Consider the following 19,490-nt stretch of genomic DNA (forward strand, 5'->3'; position numbering starts at 1 on the left):
GTTAAAATCCTATTTCTGCTTTTTAACTGGGTGATCTTGGGCAAGTCACATAATGTCTCTAAGCCATCAATTTCTTATCTGTAAATGTGAATAATACTGTATTACCCAATCCACAGTAGTCACTCAATAAATGGCAGTTCTTATTACTCTTAAAAAACTTATGGTTGGACATGCTAGGTAACAATATAAAACATCTATCTAATCTCACTCACATGATCAGTCCCACTTTCCACAGCCCATCTAGAACAGGCTCTACCACTTCCTTTAGCATCATCTTCATTCTCATTACCATCACCTAGTGAGACTTCATTTGATCTTCAGCTCACTGACTTTTCAAGATGGGTAACTGTTTCTATTTTAATGCCAGGGAAAATGAGGTTCAGAGTACCATGTCTCAAAAGTACCAAAACCAGGTTTAAACCCATACGTCTGAATCCATACGCCCATGCTCTCAATCGCTCTGCAATGCTGTCTCCCCCCACCCCAGTCCTATCATAACCCACTCTTGTTGGGTCTGAACAGCCCTTTAAAGTGCTAGTTGATACCACCCTACGGTGTTACTACTCCCAGGGGAACTCAGTTAGAGATGCAGGCAGAATGACCAGATGAACCCTTGGCATCCAAGCAATGGGGCCCGGATGCAGAAGAAGAAATTTCAGGGCAGGAACACTCAGCCCAGCACCCCCCAGACTGCATCAGGTAAAGAGTCCTCTATCCCCACTGGTCTTGTCCCATTCTTACAGCCCAACAAGCACCCACCTTCTCACTGTCATTCTCAGTGAATTTATTCAGGAGCCGGGTTCGCTGCTGCCCTCTCAGGTTCCGCAGGAGGGAAGCCAGGATCGAACAGACATGCTCTGGGTTGGGAAGGAGAAAAGACATGCTGCGGTTAGAGCAGTAATCATCCCTCCCTCTCTGTAAACGTGGCCTGGTTCTCATGAAGGGGAATAAGCAGGCCTTCCCTGACTGCTGCTACTGACGAACAGGAAAGGAACCTAACCTGCGCCACAGATCTTCCTGTACTGCTCAAGAAATGCATTCAGAAGGGATGAATCTTTAGGGACACCTGGAGCAAGCGAATCAAAACTAAGTTAGGATCTCTATTCGGCTTGGAACTAACTGATATTTATTATCTACAACAGAACTTCAAACTAATTCCCCCCTTTACAGAAATAACCTGTGGACGGAGTAGGAATACTGGCATGAGATGAGCACATGAGTAAGTAAGACATGTTCTGTCGTATTCTCAAATTACCTTATCACTTTACCGAGTCAATATCCCAGAATTAAACATGAAGTGTGATAGGGTCCCAGTGCTATCATTTCCTTTCTGGTATAGCTAAAACCCCCACTTCAAGTTTAAAGCAGCTGGACAGCAAGTACTTCAAAACTGTAATAAGGTCTTTTGAGTTCACATAACCCATGGGCTCTTATTATGAGATCCTACTCTCCTACCCTGGGAAGAGGGTAACTGGAGGGTATATTAAGGCTTCAGCTGTAAAGAGATTCTTTTCTTTAAAAAGAGTTTTTAAAAATCAAGAATAATGACCTTGAAAAGGAGGTGACAGAAGTCTACTCATGGAGAAATGGCCGAGTCAAGTTTATTTTGATATAAAATGCACAAGGTGTAGACAACAAATACTCTATTTGAAAATGGACTGGAGGGCATCTTCGCATACCAAAGCTACCTTGGGTTTTCAAAAATAGCCTGATTGTTAATTAAAGTCACAAAGTAAGCACTCTGCCTGTAGTATAAAGTTTTTATTTCCTTTATTCCTCACCTGCACCAGGCATCCCCCACCTCTTCATCTCCCTGTTGTCTTAACGCTGGAGTTATCAGGCTTAGATTATTTCCTCCCCATGTTCACTGCTATGGGGATCTCATTTAGTCCCAGGGCTTTAAAAACCATTTACATGCTGACAGCTCCCAAACTTGTTTTTATAATTCAGTCCTATTCTCTGAACACAGACTCATACATTTAACTGCCTACCTGCTCTATCTACTTGGTTGTCCAAGGTCCTTTAAACTTAACATGTCCAAAACCAAGCTCCTGCCTTTCTCCTCAAACCTGTTCCCCACAGTCTTTTCCATCCAGTTAATGGCAACCAGGTTCTCCAGTTTCTTAAGCCATACACAGTGAAGATATTCTTGATTCTCTTTTGTCACACAAACCACAGGAAAGTTTGTCAGCTTTACCTTCAAATTATATCCAGAATACCATCTCTTCTTAGGAAAGCCCCACTGTCACTACTCTGGTCCACAGCACCCCATCTCTTGCTTGGAATACTTAACAGGCTATTTGTGGGTCTCTGTTTTCACCTTTGCACCCTTTGGCCTAATCTCCATAGAGGAGTCAGAACGATCCTTTTTTAACCTAAAGTCAGGTCCCATCATTCCTCTGCTTAAAAACCCTCCAGTGGCTCCTCAACTCGCTCAGCCTAAATGCCATCTCTAATGTCAGGCATGGTCCCAGAGCCTCTGCACTTGCTATTTCCTCTGCAATGCTCCTCACCAGATTACCTGTATGGCTTAATCTTCAACTCTCCTTTTACTCAGCTGTCATCTCCTCAATGAGGCTTTCCCTTGACTACCCTATTTAAAAATGCAGTGCCCCAGCACTATCTATTCCCAAGTCTTATCTCCTCTCTTTTTCTTTAGCATGCATTATTTTCTAAAATATTACATTATTTATTTTGTTCACTGCCTCCCTTCAATTAGAATATAAGTTCCACAAAGGGAGGGATTTTTAGTCTGCTCTGTTCATTGCCATATCCAAGGTCCCAAAACAATGCCTGGCACCTAGTAGGTATTTTGAAAATACTTGCTGAATGAATGGGAAGAAAGCAGGCTCTCAGTACAAGTTTTTGTTGGTGGTGGGGGAACAGAACAAACAAACCACTCTTGAACTCTGGATATCTGTCAAATGCCTTCAAATAGCTTACACCCTTTTGTACATTTTTTTTGCATTTGAGAGTAAATGGATGTTTCTTCTTAGGGAGCTATCAGTTTCAGTAAAATATTTCTAATCAGTAGATTCAATTTTTTAAGTATAAAGTTTTTCTTAAAATATACCTTCTCAAGACCCCAATATCTTTCAGTGTTTGTGTAAAGCTGGGATTGAGATGGAGTAATCTCCATCTTTAACAAAAGGATCCAAGCAGGGAACAGGGAGTAGGGTGGGGTGAGGGTAGAAAGCATAGTGGACAGAACAGGTCCTGTTTTCACAAGAAGGTAAAATATATCATGAACCCAGGGTAAAATCAGTGAACCAAGACAGCTCAGCACAGGGTGAGAAAGTAGGATAAGGGAGGCCTTTGAGGTACATACCAGGGAAAGTTCTCTGACCTCTGTGTATGCCAAGGAGAGAAGATTAGAGGGAGGGAGAGGGGGGCACACATCAGTTCTGCAATTTTGGGCCAAGCAAGTTAGATATGGCTCTGATCTCTTCAGCTGGTGAACAGATGTAGGACAGGCCATAATAAACGCAGTGAATTCTAACAAGCTCAGTTCTGAAACTCTGAAACTAGCATGACAACTGGTAACAATTTCCATGTATATATAGGACAATCTGTCAACCATAGAGAAAAAAAGTTATCATAGATTATCTGGGCCGCATCTGTCATGGTTTAGGTGGAAATATCGTGGCCCAGAGAGAGGGGACTTGTCCACATAGCTAATTGGTGAAAGAGGTAGAACTCAAGCTTCAGATTATCCATTCAATCATTTACTGACTACTTTTTTCTGTGTCAGGCAAACGCTCAGTGCTCAGGGCCCCTGAACAAACAACACAGTACCCCTAACCTTAAGGCACTCTTTATTTCGTGGGGTAAACAAAACAATAATTACAGCGCACTGTGACAAGTTCCTTCCCTGAGGTAGGCATAAGGGGCTTGAGCACAGAATAGGGATATCTGACCCAGATGGAGTTCCACTGGAGGTAACAAACAACTGCAAGTCTTCTAAACAATCCAAGAAACATGCAAACAAAGCCCAGCCATGGCCAACAACTAGGTAGAGAAGGGGAGAGGACATTCCAGGCAGAAGGAACAATATATGCAAAGGCCAGTGTGGATGGAGTGTCACATACATGCGGGGTGGGGGTGAGGGAGAAGGACAGCATGGTGGGCAAAGGCCGAATTATGAAGAGGAGCGATAAGAACCAGGCCGAATCATGAAGAGGAGCGACAAGAACCCACCGATGAGTTTCATGCGGCAGAGACAAGATTCTACCTGAGTTTAGACCAGTCCTGGCACCTATACTCCTTTTAGAGACCAGGACGAGGAAAACGTTTCTCTTCCCTGATGAACTGTTTGTGCCTCTTATCGGGGTTCCCTCTTTGCCTTGGCTATTAGAAAGCCTAAACACACGGAGCAATCCCCTTCATTATTTTCTTGCTGACGCCCTGTATCCTCCACCAAAGGATTTTAAAAGAAAAGCTACGGTAAAACCCAAACTGTACAGAGTGGTATAAAAGAGACCAACAAACACTTATTGAGCATCTACTAATATTTTTCTTTTCCATACTCCTCTACCCTATTCCTCTCTCCCAAGGAAATAACCTACACCAGTTTACTGTGTATATTTTCAGAGAAGGAAAATTATAACATATATATATTTTTCATATATTCTGTAATCTACCTTTCCGTATCAGTACATACTTCCTTTTTTTTTTTTAAATAGCTATCTAGAGTTCCACTGAATCTTGTCATAATTTAATTTGTGCCCTAATCATGGGCATTCTAGGTGGTTTGCAGTTTTTGGTTTTTTTGTTTTTGCTATTAGACACAATGCTGTAATAAACATTTGAGTATACACATTCTGGCAACTTTTACATCTTTTTTTTTTTAATTCCTAACCGAAGAATATTTTTTTCCATTGCTTTTCAGAGAATGGAAGAGAGAGAAAGAGAGAGAGAGAGAGAGAGAGAAACATTGATGTGAAAGAGACACATTGACTGGTTGCCTCCCACATGCGCCCTGACTGGGGCCAGGATCAAGCCTGCCCTTGACCGGGATCGAACCTGGGACCCTTCAGTCTGTGGGCCGATGCTCTAACCACTGAGCCAAACTGGCCAGAGATGCATGTATATTCTTATGGCAAACTCCTAGCAGTGGAATTGGTGAGTCAAAAGATATTGATGTATAAATGTTGAAAGACACTGATAGTTCCACTCTCTCTGCCTTTCCAAAAGGCTGTACCAATTATACTTCCACTCCACACACACAGCGGAAGAATAATTGTGTGTGCGTGTATATATATAATGAAAGAGTACTTGTTTTCCCACATCCTCATTCAGACTGGATATTGTCCAACTTAGAAATAATGACAACCTGATGGGTGATTAGCATGTTTTGCTCTTCCTATGAATAAGGCTAAGTGCCTTTTCCTGGCGTTTACGGGCCATTCCAGAGCTTTCTGGTGGACTGCCTGGCCTTATTCCTTGCCATTTTGATTTCTATGAGCTCTTACTAGATTAAGAATACTACCCTTGCCCGGCCGGGCGTGGCTCAGCGGTTGAGCGTCGACCTAGGATCCAGGTGATTGGGGTTCGATTCCTGGTCAGGGCACATGCCCGGGTTGTGGGCTCGATCAATGACTCTCTCATCATTGATGTTTCTATCTCTCTCTCCCTCTCCTTTCCTCTCTTTGAAATCAATAAAGATATATTAAAAAAAAAAAAAAGAATACTACCCTTTTGTCATATATGTTGCAAATATTTTCGCAAGTTAGACATTTGTCTTTTGATAAATTTTTATTCAAAGCTAAGATTCAGTACCACATACTGTTTTGCTATAAGCTGCTTCGATTCTTGTTTGAAAGTAAGTAGGGCACAGCAATAACTGTCACCATTTTTATTGTGTCTCTATGACAGTAGGCTTATTTGAGCCTGTATACAAATTTTCCCATTGAATCCTTACTACTAAGCTACGAGAAGGGTACTATTCTTATCTCTATTTTATAAATGTAGACTCCAAAGCTCAGAGAAGTTAACTAAGTTATGTAAGGTCATGTTCTTGAGTAAGCGGTATGAGCTTAGACTTGAACTCAGTTGTCTGACTTCAAACTGTAAGCTTTTCGTACTATATCACATGCTTCGCACACATAAAAGGTAACCATCAAAGCTTTTAAAGGAAGACAAGAGACCAGAAACTAAACCATGCAAAGTCTGAAAACCTGCTTCATGCGGGGCTCACTGTGTCCAAAATATAGGCACTATGTAAATTTAAAAAAAATTCAACAGTTTTAATGACAGGAAAATGAAGCAAAAGGCCATATGGAGTAAGATGTCAATAACAACCTACCTCCCTCTTTTACTGAACTACTCTTTCCAAAAGCAATTTCTACCAGAGTCCAAAAAAAGAAGAGACTTTGGGTTTTAGGGAGTTCTACAAATACCAAAACAGAACTTCTCAATCATTTTCCCTTTTAATCTTGCTGATTAAGATGGATGAAAAAGAGCTGCAAAGAGAATGTTCTTTATATACCTCAACAAGACAGGGGGCGGGGCACTGAGAGGGGATCAGGAGCTGTAATTTTCAAAAAGAAAAATGTAATACACAGAAAAATCATTTTGGAGGGGCACTAGATCATATTAGCATGCATTTTCAGAGCTCATCCCAGCCTGGAGCAGGAGATACCTTAATCAATTGCAGTGGTCTACTAAGAGCAAATGACATTTACCTATTTGGGATTTTAAGCAAAGTACAGGTTGTCAACTTCAGGAGAGCTGAAGCTGCCTATGCTCCTTCCACCTGTCCCTCTGGGTGTTAGGGCTGGCCATACGTCACCAGTGCCTGACAGATAGGAAAACACTTTAGCCACCCCAAATTTTACACACGCGCGCGCACATACACACACAGTTTCATTAGCTACTAATAACTGTAGCTTCCCTAGGAACAGATTTCAGCCCAAGGTGGTGTCAATTTTTCAAGCACCAAAAAGATGGGAAAGCTCCTGGCACAGAGAACAGGGGAGATAACAGGTTTATCTGCTGGCCAACACTGCTCAGCTGCTCTATCATTTCGACAGGATGGAGGTGAAGGATAGCTATGGAGCTGTCAACACAGACGAGGTAAATGTGGTGGCTTCCACTGCAGAGAACAATCTCTAAGGCAGGGCCCAGAAGAGCAGAACATAAAAACACCCCCCCACCCACCCACACCCCCTTCCGGAGAGGGAAGGCCAAGAAAATCTACATTTTCAAGTCACTAGGTAAAGAGGCAGGAGCCTTGGTAGAGTATTAGAGAGAAAGTACTGAAATTGTGCCAGTGTGAATCCCTGCCTGCTAGGGCCCTGCTCAGCAGTCCAACAACTGGCTGCCTCAGACACTAATTAGTGAAACTGCCTAGGGCGGTGGTTCTCTTCCACTCTTCTCCCAACTCAAATCTCTTCAGGGCCTCTCAAGGGCAATTAGCAATGGGTTAGACCCCTGGTTATATGCTAAAAGTTTGATTCTCTAGGGTCAGTTAAGAGTTCTGTAATTTCAGAGCTGGAAGAAGAATTAAAAATCTTTTACTTCAACTTCTCTGGAGTTTAGAAACAACAGCCCTGATAAGCTCTGGAGTATAGAAAAAATAGGCCTGATAAGGAATATTATTTTCTTTGGGTCAAAAGTACCTTTGTGGGCCACTGGAATCTAGATCTATTTGTATCATGACAGGCACTTTTGAGAATCTGATGAACCCTTATGCATGCTCTCCCTTCCAAAATATACATATACTAATGAAGTTTCAGAGCATTCCATCTCTTGGGGATGGCTCCTTAGTTAAGAACCTGTGATTTAGTATACCCAGACTGGAGGTCTTTTCAGAGTGGCACAACCAGATTGTGGCAGTCACTCCAACCAGCCTCTGTGTGTACCATTTTCTCCAAGAATAGATAGGATGCACTAGCATTTCTCTTCCTCATTCTTTAAAAAGTGTGGTCCAAATTCCAATAAGTTAATAGCCTCTCTCTGTGAGGAGAGCTATTTATGCATAAACAGGCTTGTTTACAACTAGCCTATCAGTGTCCCCTTGCTGAGAAAGACTTGGGGATACATTGAAAAGATTAACTCCCAGGACGTGCTCTGGAAACACCAACTAGTGAATTAATTAACCTTATGTGGGGCTTTAGAATCAGACAGACTTGGGTTCAAATCTTGCCTCTGGCACTCAGTAGCTGATTAAACTAACCATGTTTAATCTCAGAGTCTCAGTTTTCTTATTTGTAAAAAGGGGCTATCTGTTCCATCTATTAAATCCATTATATCAAATGAGATATGTGCTCAGTAGGCACTCAACAGACATTAGTTTGAGATCTGTACTGAAAGAGCATTGCAAGAGTCTCTCACTTACACACCTGTGTAGATGACCATCTAACTCCTTCCATACTGCACCCTGATCACATGTCCATCACTGAACATGTTTCAGTCTGCCTGGGTCATCCTAACTAGCCCCTACGAAGAAACATAGGAATTTAGCCCTGGCCAGGTAGCGCACTTGGTTAGAGCGTCATCCCACTATGTCAGGGTTGTGGGTTTGATCCCTGGTCAGGGCACATACAAAAATCAACCAATAAACGCAAAAATAAGTGGAAAAACAAATCCACGTTTCTCTCCGCCTGCCCCCCCCCCCCGCCAAATCAATAAATAAAAATTAAATTTTAAAAAAGGAATATAGGAGTTTAGATTGCTTGACTTCCTCAGCTGATAGGGTTATTTTCTATAACCCAAAGTTTGTTCTAATCCTAAAATGGAGCAAGGACAACTTCACTCAGACTCTTTAATCCCATAATAAATTAAAACAATGTGCTTATGTGTGGCTGCCTATAGAGCCAAATGATACAAGATTCTAGAAGACCTACAGATGGGGAGCCCTGAGATAGGGAGTGGCTACTTACTAGTCGGCTAAAACACACAGCACAGCTAAGCAAAGATGGTCTTACCTTTTATTACAAATAAATGTACTTGGCCATGGTAATCATCTGTCTTTTGATCTTGCTGCAAGAACTGAAAACAAAGCACATGTTCTGAAGAAGAACTGAAAAATACCTTCTCCTTCATGAGTTTTATAACCATAGGATAATTAATTACAGGGTATGAAGTGGTACATACACCAACCATTCCTTCACTTGAACTTCTGAGTACATACTATGTACAGGCAAGGTACCAAGTACTGGGACTGCAGAGGTGAGAGTAGACAGTCCACTTTAGAGAAGCCTGTCGCCTTATAAGCAGGGGGATGAGGCAGGAAAAAGGAGGGAATGGGTAGGGGTAGCTATACAGATTAAAAATTAGGAAGTCAGAGCTGGCTTTGTTACATAGACAAGTGAATGTCTGTGAACTCTCAGCTCTAAGTTTTTAGTGGTAAAGTTGGCAGACAGACAGAAGCCAGGATTTTGGGTTCTATGGGCACATTTAATTCTTAAAGCATAGACTTGGACCATATTCCTGAAGTCAGGGATAAGTGGAATACTATTTGCATTAACAAGTCTCCCAAGGTGGGAGGTGGGATGGGAGGCGAGTAACAGAGGGACGAAGGTGACAAGGTACATAGTAACAATCCCTAACTGTGACTTTCTTATCCTTTTGTGCCAAGTGAAGTGGCTCCAGATTTCAGAGATCGTCTGCTTGCATCTCTGGTGAAGTTTTGGTCCCATGAGGTAGGGGAAGATCACATTTACCACAAAGGAAGAAGAGGCACTAGCAAGCTGAGCTGGGTTACAGGAGAAAGTCTCTAGGGATCTTTGGCACAGGCACTGACACTGAATCATCTATTTATTCATAAAATAAAATCCTACAGTGTATAAGATAACAGTGTTTAGGGACAGAGAAAATCAGACACTGATCCTGTCCTCCACGTGCTTGAGGTCTATTACATCTAAAATTCCTTGGCAGAAAGTGGAAGTGAAAGGGAAAAGGGCAGACACTACTGAAGGAGCAAATACTCTCCCAGGCAGGGGGTCTGGGAAGACTGGTAGGCAAGGTGGCACTTGAGCTGAGCCTTGAAGAAGAGAAGAGGCAGAGAAGAGCCTTGAAGAGATAAAGGACAATGGGAACAAGGACATTCCAAGCAGATGGACAAACATGAAGCAAAGGAGTTAAGCTGGAACACACAGGGAGTGAACAAAGAAATGGGAAGAGATGAGCGGGAGGGGAGGGAAGGGAGGATAACAGTGACGCGGTTGGAAAGGGGGAGGAGGGGTGCAGATATAACATAAATGCCGTACCATGGGAAGTGGACCCTAGCCAACATCCTGAGGGCCTGACATTTAAATACTGCCCAGCATGGCTGATTAATGAATTCAGGGCTGCTCTGCCCATCCAACTGCAGAGACTCACTTGTAGCCCAAATGGTTAAAAAAATATATGGGTCAGCCAGAGTTCTATTCTTAGTATGGAAATGGTCCTGCACTTCAACCATCAGGCCCATGTCTTGGCAAGATCTTGCAGGGCCACCTTAAAATTCAAGGCCACACTGCAGAGCTACTTTTGTTTCCATGGAACATCTAAGGCCATCAGCTCTTTTGTTTTAAGGAAACCATACAGCAGTGCTCTCTCATTTCTAAAATTAAAACCATCTTTTTAATTGCTGCCTACCTCCCTTCCCTGAGCACCCTAGATAGACAGACATCCTTCTCTCTGGTAAGATGCTAGATGCAAACAGGATGTTTAAAATACCCCAATTAGATTGATCTTGACTTCGGCAGTGGTGTTAGAATACAGAATAATGTGTCCCATGCTTGGCACTGGCAGCTTAAGTAGCAGGAGGCCCTGTCAAATCAAGCCTTAACATCACACTCCTCTGCCTTTATTATTATTTTTCCCTTTTTACATTTCATTATAATGGACATCTGCCTAGCAGGAAATGTGGTAACCCAAGAAGAGCCACGCGTGCGTGCTCAGCTGCTCAAGCTGAATATTGATGAGAGTCAAGTCAAATCAAACGCTCTTCTCAAGACAGATGGATCTGTGTATCTATATTTAGCCCCTTTTAACACATATACAAAATACACATATTTCTATTCTTACCAACATTTACTGGACCCTGAGGATGAGGCAGGCCCTGGGTTAGGCACTGGGTACTTACAGAGGCAACATTTACCATAAACCTACTATGTGCCTATGTGTGCTTTACATATACTTTAATTCACACAAGAATCCTATGAACATGTTTTATTATTCTATTTTACAGACAAGAAACTAGAGATTCAGCCGGGAAATAAATTTGCCTCCCAGGGTTTCACAGCTAAGAAGTGGCCTAGTAAGTTCTACTATAGTAAAACTTGGTTATTTTCCTCAAGAGTTAGTAAACCACCCAACAAGTATATGAAAAAAAAAATAAAAATAATAATTCAACCTCACTAGTACTGCAAATAAAATCATGAGATAGTTTCATTTGATGAGGTTTTCAAAATATGCCTGAAGGCTGTGGGAGGTGAGCTTTCCTGCGCTGCTGGCTGCTGCTGGCTGACGCGGACCTGAAACCACTCTGCTCTGTGACTCTCCCCAGCACAGGGTAAGCTCCTCAAAGGCAGGGCCCACTTACTCGTCTCTACATCTTCAGTACCTAGTCTTGTGTCTAGTCCTAGTCCTTCGGTACCTACTTCAACCACTGCTAAATCTGACATCCAAGAAACACCGTGGTAACAGTTACCTGTAGGAGGTTTGTGTGACCCTGAGAGGATCTGGATGACTCAAATTCTGAATAATGAGGAGGAATTTATCAGAAAGTCAAAGTGGGGAATGGCACTCTTGACAAAACAGGAGAGGTTTAAAGGCTTGGAGACAGGAAGGAGCACAACACAGGAAACACTCCAGGGGTTGGTGATGGGATGGAAGAAGAGGTGGGATGGAAATGGATGGAAGTATTAAGAGCCTCGCTCACTCAACTGAAGAGTCTGGACTTTATGTGTACAGGAATGCATAATGAAGAAGCAGAACCAGACCTAGACTGTAACAGAAGCATATGCAGTATACACAATATATTGCATTTGGGTATATCTAACAGTGAATTTCCCCCTAAGCAAAAACTGAAACAGTTAATGATCTTTCAGAAAGAAGCCCAGTTTCCTTCCCCCCTTCTCAAGGGAAAAAGGGAAGCATGACATAAAGAACATTAGAGTTCAACTTTGAGGAAAATCTCTTATGTGACTCTGAATTGGTCTCTTCTCCACTCACTCTCTGGGCCTCATTATCCTTGTCTGTAAAAAAAGAGAAGTAGCCTGGATGATCTATAAGGTCCTCTCTGAATTCAATGATAATATTCTAGTTATCAAAAAAAGGTGTGAACATAATGGCCAAAAACTTAAAAATAGTTTGTCAACAGGAAAAATACATCCACTCAATGGAATACTACTCAGCAATAAAAAGGAGAAAGCTACTGATGTATACAACACGGATGAATCTCAAAAACAGAAACCTTTACCCCAAAAGTATACATTGTATGAGTCCACTGATGAGGTTCTAAATGAGGTTAGCCTAATCTGTGGTGAAAAACTCAACAGTGGATACCTTTGTGAGGTGGGGGGGTGAACTGACTCGGGAAGGGCATGAGGATAACTTTCTGGGTGGGGGTAGTGTTCTGTACCTTGATAGAACCATGTATTTGTCCAAACTCATCAAATGGTGCATTCAAGATCTGTGCGTTTCACTCTATGCAATTTTATTTTAAAAACTGAACTCTAGGTTAATGATATTCATGCTGAAGTGTTTAAGGGTGAAGTGTACTGATGTCTGCAACTTCCTGCATTAAAAAATAAAATGGATGGATGAGAGAGTGACAAAGCAGATATGATAAATGTTAACTGCAGAATCTAGGTGGTAACTACATAGGCATTTGCTATATAGTTCTTTCAACTTTTCTGTATGTTTGAAATTTTTCGTAAGAAAATGTTGGGAGAAAGAAGGCTAGTAAAAAAGTGTGAAAGGTGTGAACTTGGAATATAAATGATGAGATTCCTGAAGGCTATTTTTTCAAAAGGCTAGTTTTTAATGTCTGTTGTTTAAATTTTTGAATGTATTTTCCACTGAAATAGGCACACTGAAACCCATTTAACCTGAAATACAGCCAAAATTAATCCAGTAATCTCAATTTTCAGTTGCAATGAGATTCCATAAACACTGTTTAAGCACCTACTGGATACAAAGCAATGATAGGTATTGCTTTTGGTTGACTTATTTCACAGTTCCCATGGGATTTTTTTCCCTCCTTTCAGAGTTCCAGCAGCACTGTGGATTTAAAAGTGTTTAAGCACTATCTTAACTAATTTACAGCCCTGTATTTGTGGGAAAATGTGCCCTGCAGCAAGAAAGGGATATGTATACTCAAGAAAAACTTCTTTCTGCTATGTAATTATTCTCCAAGGGCTCAGAGAGAAAAGAACAGAATGAGTGATGTGGCATCTAACATTCCCTCTCAGGGCTTGAGCTGAAAGCAGAAAGTTCCCCGGTCAAGTGTTCATTTATCAGGGAAGGCCCATATCTCAGATGGGTTGAAGGAGAGCTCTATGAAGCTTTAAGTACCTGCCACGTGTGCACATAACCATCTCCAGTGGAAATGATTCCATCTAGTTTCCTCTGGCTCCTACAATGTGAACCAACTCCATCACTCTGGTGTGGTTTGGGGAACGGTGCTGGTTCTGGGGAGCACCATGAAGAATGAGCTGGGCACCAGTAACTTCAGGAACTTTGAGAAGGCCTGGCCGAACTCTGCCTAAGAGAGATGTTGTACACTAAGTGGTGGCATTGTGACTAGCAGAGACTGCCAGCTGCCTACCCAATTTATCCTCTTATTTATTATTAATAGAACTCCTATTTATTTGGTAATACATCCAGCTTAAAAAGAAAAACAAAACAAAACTGCAGCTTCCCTATCAGTATTACCTATTTGGAGGTAAGACCCTGTGACTAACTTCGGGTCAGAGATTTAAGACGAACTGGTATTTGGGACTTTCAGGAGTGGACACATCCCCTTCTGCCCTACCCCCTCCTCTTTTTGCTTTCCTGCTGTTTAGAATATAGACATAATAACTGGAACTCTAGTAGCCACCTGAGACCATGAGGCAATCTTGAAAATTGAAGCTAGTTGCTTTAATAGGTGCTTGGAGTACATAACAAGCAAACAGCCCTGGTCCTGTGATAAGGCTGGTAAAATAGTATGACAGAAACCTGGGCTTCTGATGACATGGTGACGCTGCCAGTCTAGTCCTGCTGACCTCTGGGCTTATTTTACGTGCAAGAGAAACAAACCTGTATGTGTTCTATTTTGTTTAAACCATGATTGTTTCCAGTCTCTGTTATGAGCAATCAACAGCAATTCCTAACTGATACACTCATCCAGTAAATCCTTTTCTAGGAAGTCCAAAGAGAAACTGTACATCCTGAGAGTTCAGGTATTTACCCCAAGGAAGCTGTGTACAATCTCACTTGTTTTTGGACCAGCCACACATCCCAGAAGAAAGTCCTAGAAACAGGAATAACTGCTGGTGAAAGGCACATTCCCCTCTTTTTACCTAATTGTCTCCAAGGGTCTCCTCCAAACACTTTTCTATTATATTCCAGAGAAGCTGGCTGGGATAACTGACACAGCTTTTTATTAACCCCTATCCTGTTGTGATGGCAGAAATAAATGCCTGGAGTTTCAGCACCTCTGTTTTATCTCTGCATCCCCACCAATACTCACATTACCAGCACCCACACTGGCAATGTTCTGAAAAACTGGTATGAGACAACCCGGAGTTTCTGGCCAATAGACTGAGTACTTTAGTTGAGTCCCTTTGATGAAGACAGCTGTACATCAGGAGAGGCTGGTCGGTTCACTTTCCTGGATCCTAGGTCGATGCTCAACCGCTGAGCCACACCCGGCTGGGCTCGGTTCACTTTCCTACAGCGTATCATTTTTAGGAGTATTTCATCTAAATTGATTTAAACAGACTCTGTGGCCTAAAAGCTCTTTCTCAGGGGTTGAAAGGCACATTACATATTACTCCTCATGACGCATGCCCAACAACAACAAAACAAAAAGTCTTTAGATCCTAAAATGAGACAATCACCCTGAATATTTGTACTGTGATTTTAAGTTTTTCGGAGTTCTTTACAATTAGCTTACTGTATTCTCAAATAGTCCTAAAAGGTTGGGAAAGCAGTCACACAGTACTATCTGGATGTGGATACACCCAAGGTTAATAACAAATGCCAGAATTCTCCCACATTCTCAGTGATTTCATTGCTATTTCAATTTCCCACTTTCCAAGTATCAACCTGCCTTGACGCAGGAGAGCTGATCATTACAGACCCAAAGCAAGGGAGGTGTTTTCACACTCCTCTGAAAGCCATCCTGGATGCCTGCCTTAGACGAGAAATTCAGTTTAGAAGAAAAAGAAAGCCTGTTTCCAGGATGTTCAGGAAACGACCCAAACCTACCTGTTCCCTACTTTCATCTTACTCACCAGTCCTGCCTTCGCACTCTTCAAACAGCCAGGGTCTCCTCCTCTTCCCACGCTGCTCAGCAGAGCCCTCCTTTAAGCTGCTGCAGCCTCACCAACTGTTCAGCTTCACACACTCTTCCTCCAGACTCCAGGCCCCAGCTGATCTCCACAGAAACCAGCAAAACCTGCTTGCAGACCCAAAGAGGCCTTATGTTCGTTTTCTTGAAGTCTGACTTCTTAACCCTTCTTCCACCAGCCAGTACCACGATGGAGTAAAAGGACAAAAGGAATTTCTGTACTGCACTCGCCAGCACAGTTCTTTCATTTCTGGTTTGAGATGAATGAACTAAGCCATTCTATAATCTTGTGCAAACAAAAACTACTGGAAAAACAAGCAGTCATCTCCATGAAAATGCTTAAGGATCATATTCTAACAGGGTCAGACTCGTAATCGGGAGGAGATAAAAAAACCTGGTTAATCCTAAAAAAACACACTGCATTTGTGAAGAACAATGCCATGCTCTGTTTTACTAACAGGATATAACTACCAATTAGCAAATACATGAAGTACTCGGCCATCGTCCTTTTCTCACAAGCTAACCTTTCCGATACACCAGCACAACCATTTTACAGCTGTACAAATGATGAATGAAGAGCCTGAGAAACCTACATGCTTTTATCAATGGGGCTTTATTAAGAGGGAAAAAAACATTTATTAGTGTTACATGCCAGATTACTGTGCTAGGTGCTTCACAAATTCTATCCACGACCTCCCTTGAAGTAAACTGCCCCATTTTACAGATAAGATAAGGCCCAGAGAGGTTATGTGTTTTACTAGTTCTCAGAGCTAGTAAGAGCCACAGATTGATCCAACTCCCAAAGCCAGCTTTCTTTCCATGGCCCCGAATCTGCCTTTCTAGTGAACTCAATTCACTAGCACCCAACTTTCCAGGGTACTGCTTAGCAACCTGGGTTGTGAGAAAAAAACAGAGAGCCCATTTTTAACAAAGCTATAAACTGAAATGCCAAAGTCCCTTTGCTTTACACAAAACAGATGGTTTCTGGCAAAAACTGACTTCAAAGTAATTTCTGTGAAACAAATCCCACTTGTCTACTATTATGGAATCCAAAATGCATTCCCAAAGAAAGAATTCCCCAGCCTACTTCATCATAAATATTTGGTAAAGGGGAATGGTGAGCAGCCCTGGCAGATGCTGGGCATCAGCAACAGTGTGTCCTTGCTGGAAGCTGTGCTCCAGAGCTCCCCTCAGCCTGGCCACATGGCCCTCCCTTCTCAGTGAAACACCCCCACCAGCACCACGGGCATCCCTCCTGTGCCTGGGAAACCTCTGCCTTCACCCTGGTAGCTCCTAAGTGTAGTAGAGTGGGCCTCATTCTGGCACAGGGATCAGAAAATACAGATTTTAGTCTTCAGAATGATATTAATAAGCACAGTAATAATCAGAAAGGCACTCATCTTTTCTTGGACTCAGTTTCCCCAACTGTCTATCAAACAGTCCTCTCTTAACACCTTTAAAACTCTTCCCTTTACATCAGTGGTTCTCAATGGGGGTGGGAGGAGGGAGGAAGACTCCCTTTCCTGTCCACTTGGAATATTCCAACTCACTTTCAATCTTCCTAGTCTTCCTCATCTCCTCAGGGAAGATTTACAAGGCTCTTCCAAGTAGATTGGAAGCCAATTATTCCTTCATTGCTTCCAGTTGCAACTTGTACCTACCTCCTTTATAACCTTTGGCGTATTGTACTGTAATCATTATTTGTATGTTGTCTCCCCACCTGAGGTGGCCCATGGGTATCTCGCAGGGTCTAACACCTTGCTTGGCATCATTAGGTGTTCAGTGAATATTGTCTCAAGAACTGAGGAGTAAATAGGCTCATGGAATAGGTCAGTTGAGGCTTCCTTTAGGCCACCTTACAGACAAGAGTTTCAGAGACTTCCTAAATGACAACTAGTTCTGGGTGAACTCTTTAAGGTGAGTCTCTTATGTCATCGGGATGTGCTCAGATGTGGGCACCTCTCATTTTAAAGCTTAATCCTGAGCTCATTACTTGTGAAATGGCTTCTGTAGCCTGGGACTTTGACAGAGATAAGACATGTTGGGAATACATATTTCCAGAGCCACTTCTTAAATAAAGGCTGTCCGCAGGTATATTAGAGAGGGGAAGAGGGCTAATAGTTGTTAAGCACCTACTATATGCTACAATAAATCTGAGAGGCAGACATCAATATACCATTTTATAGATCTCTTCTACTCAAAGTGTGGTCAGAGGACCAGCAGCAGCAGTCACCCGGGAGAGGGTTAGAAATACACAATGTCAGGCCCCACCCCAGACTTGGTGAAGCAGAATCTGCATTTTACAAGATCCCCAGGTGATTTGTCTGCAATATAAACATGGAGAAGCACTGTTAAAGATGAGGAATCTGGGGTCAAGGAAGCTAATTAAGGGACCTAAGGTTACCCAGCTGGTATAAACTGGGATTTGAACTCAAGCCTGAAAGGCATGTTCTGAAAGGCTGTGCTTTCCCCACTACACTGCTTTTAAGAACCATGGCAACCTTATAGCTTAGAAAAAAACACCTAACTTTAATATAAAATATACAGTTGACCCTTGAACAACATGGAGGTTAGGGACACTGACCCCACCCCCATCCCTGCAGTCTAAAATACATGTATAACTTTTGACTCCCCCAAAACTTAACTACTAATAGCCTACTTTTGACTGAAGCCTTACCCATAACATAAACACCTGATTAACACACATTGCAGGTTATATTATATACTGTATTCTTAAAATAAAGTAAGATAGAGAAAAGAAAATCATAAGGAAAATATATTTACAGTATTTATTGAAAAAAAAATTCACGTATAAGTGGACCCACACAGTTCAAACCTGTGTTGTTCAAGGGTCACCTACACAGAAGGTTGTTCTAATTAAAGTTCAGTATTTCAAAAAATTTAGATTGAAGTTATAAAAAAAATTTCATATCCCACATTACCAAATACCAAAAAACTTGGTAATAGAGCGTTTCTGCCCTGCCATACCAGTATTATAAATGTTCCTATTTTATTTCAAGAAACAACTAACACTACTGGATTGTTGCTTTGGTGATTAAAAGTCATTCAACTTTTCGGTTTTCAGATGTCTCCTCGAGAGAGTGAAGCACAGTATCAAGAGCTTGGGCTTTAGGTTCTAGCAGACGTTAATTTAAACTGTGTGCACAATTTGAAAAAGGACTTTAACTTCTTTGGGGCTGTTTCCTCAGTAATAAAACAGGCTAATGATACCCCACACAAAGCTGATGCTTTGGATAACGACATCATGTACATAATGGGACACAGCAAATAATAATGTGAGACACCATCACTGTCATCATCATCTATAGTAACCTCGACTGGCTGATACATCAGGAAAATCAGCCTGGTAAGTAGGCTAGCAAACATTGTTATTCCACAGGTTTGCCAGCCAGCAGGGATACTTAACAGAAACATGATTCATTAGTAATCAATAACATTTAAGAAAGTTGTAGGCATATTTTTTTGTGATTATCAAAATGATACACTTAATTTATTTTATGGTAACCCTGCAGCAAACAGGGAACAAATTAACAATCATTTTCTTTCTACTTTGGAGCCAGGGACATGGCAGAAAAGTGTTACAAGGGAAAAATGCAAGGAATCTATAAGAGACAGGAAAAATACTAAATGTGATACACACCACCACATTGTACATGTGCATAATTTTATAGTACACGAAGCACTTTCCCCATACATTATCTTATCCAGTTCTCACACACTGTGACATATTATTGTCTTAAAGGTATTTCCATGTGAGGTTCAGAAAGAGCAAACGACTTGTTCAGTCACAGAGCGTGAGTATAAGTTATGGCAGGAACATGAACCCAGTCTTCTGAACCCAGCTGGGTCTCCTTTCTACTGGACTACTTAAGAATTTACAGTTACCACTCTCACAACAAAGGTGCTCTCAGCTGCAAAAATCATGCCCACGGCAGTTCACAAGGTCCTGCAGCCCCAACCCCAGTGGTGGCCTTCCCTGCCC

At 41.9% G+C, this 19,490-nt stretch overlaps 1 protein-coding gene across 1 annotated transcript in view; it reads right to left on the reverse strand.

Annotated features, from left to right (window-relative positions):
- The window catches only part of CTNNBL1 (catenin beta like 1), a 133,696-nt gene that overhangs the window by 25,391 nt on the left and 88,815 nt on the right, over positions 1–19,490 (reverse strand). The window contains exon 12 of the mRNA XM_081149390.1: positions 760–857. Within this exon, the coding sequence (XP_081005516.1) occupies positions 760–857 (98 nt within the window). The remainder of the gene's footprint in view (positions 1–759; positions 858–19,490) is intronic.

This window comes from Miniopterus schreibersii (genome assembly GCF_964146895.1).
Source record: "Miniopterus schreibersii genome assembly, chromosome: 10".
Classification (NCBI taxonomy): Eukaryota; Metazoa; Chordata; class Mammalia; order Chiroptera; family Miniopteridae; genus Miniopterus; species Miniopterus schreibersii.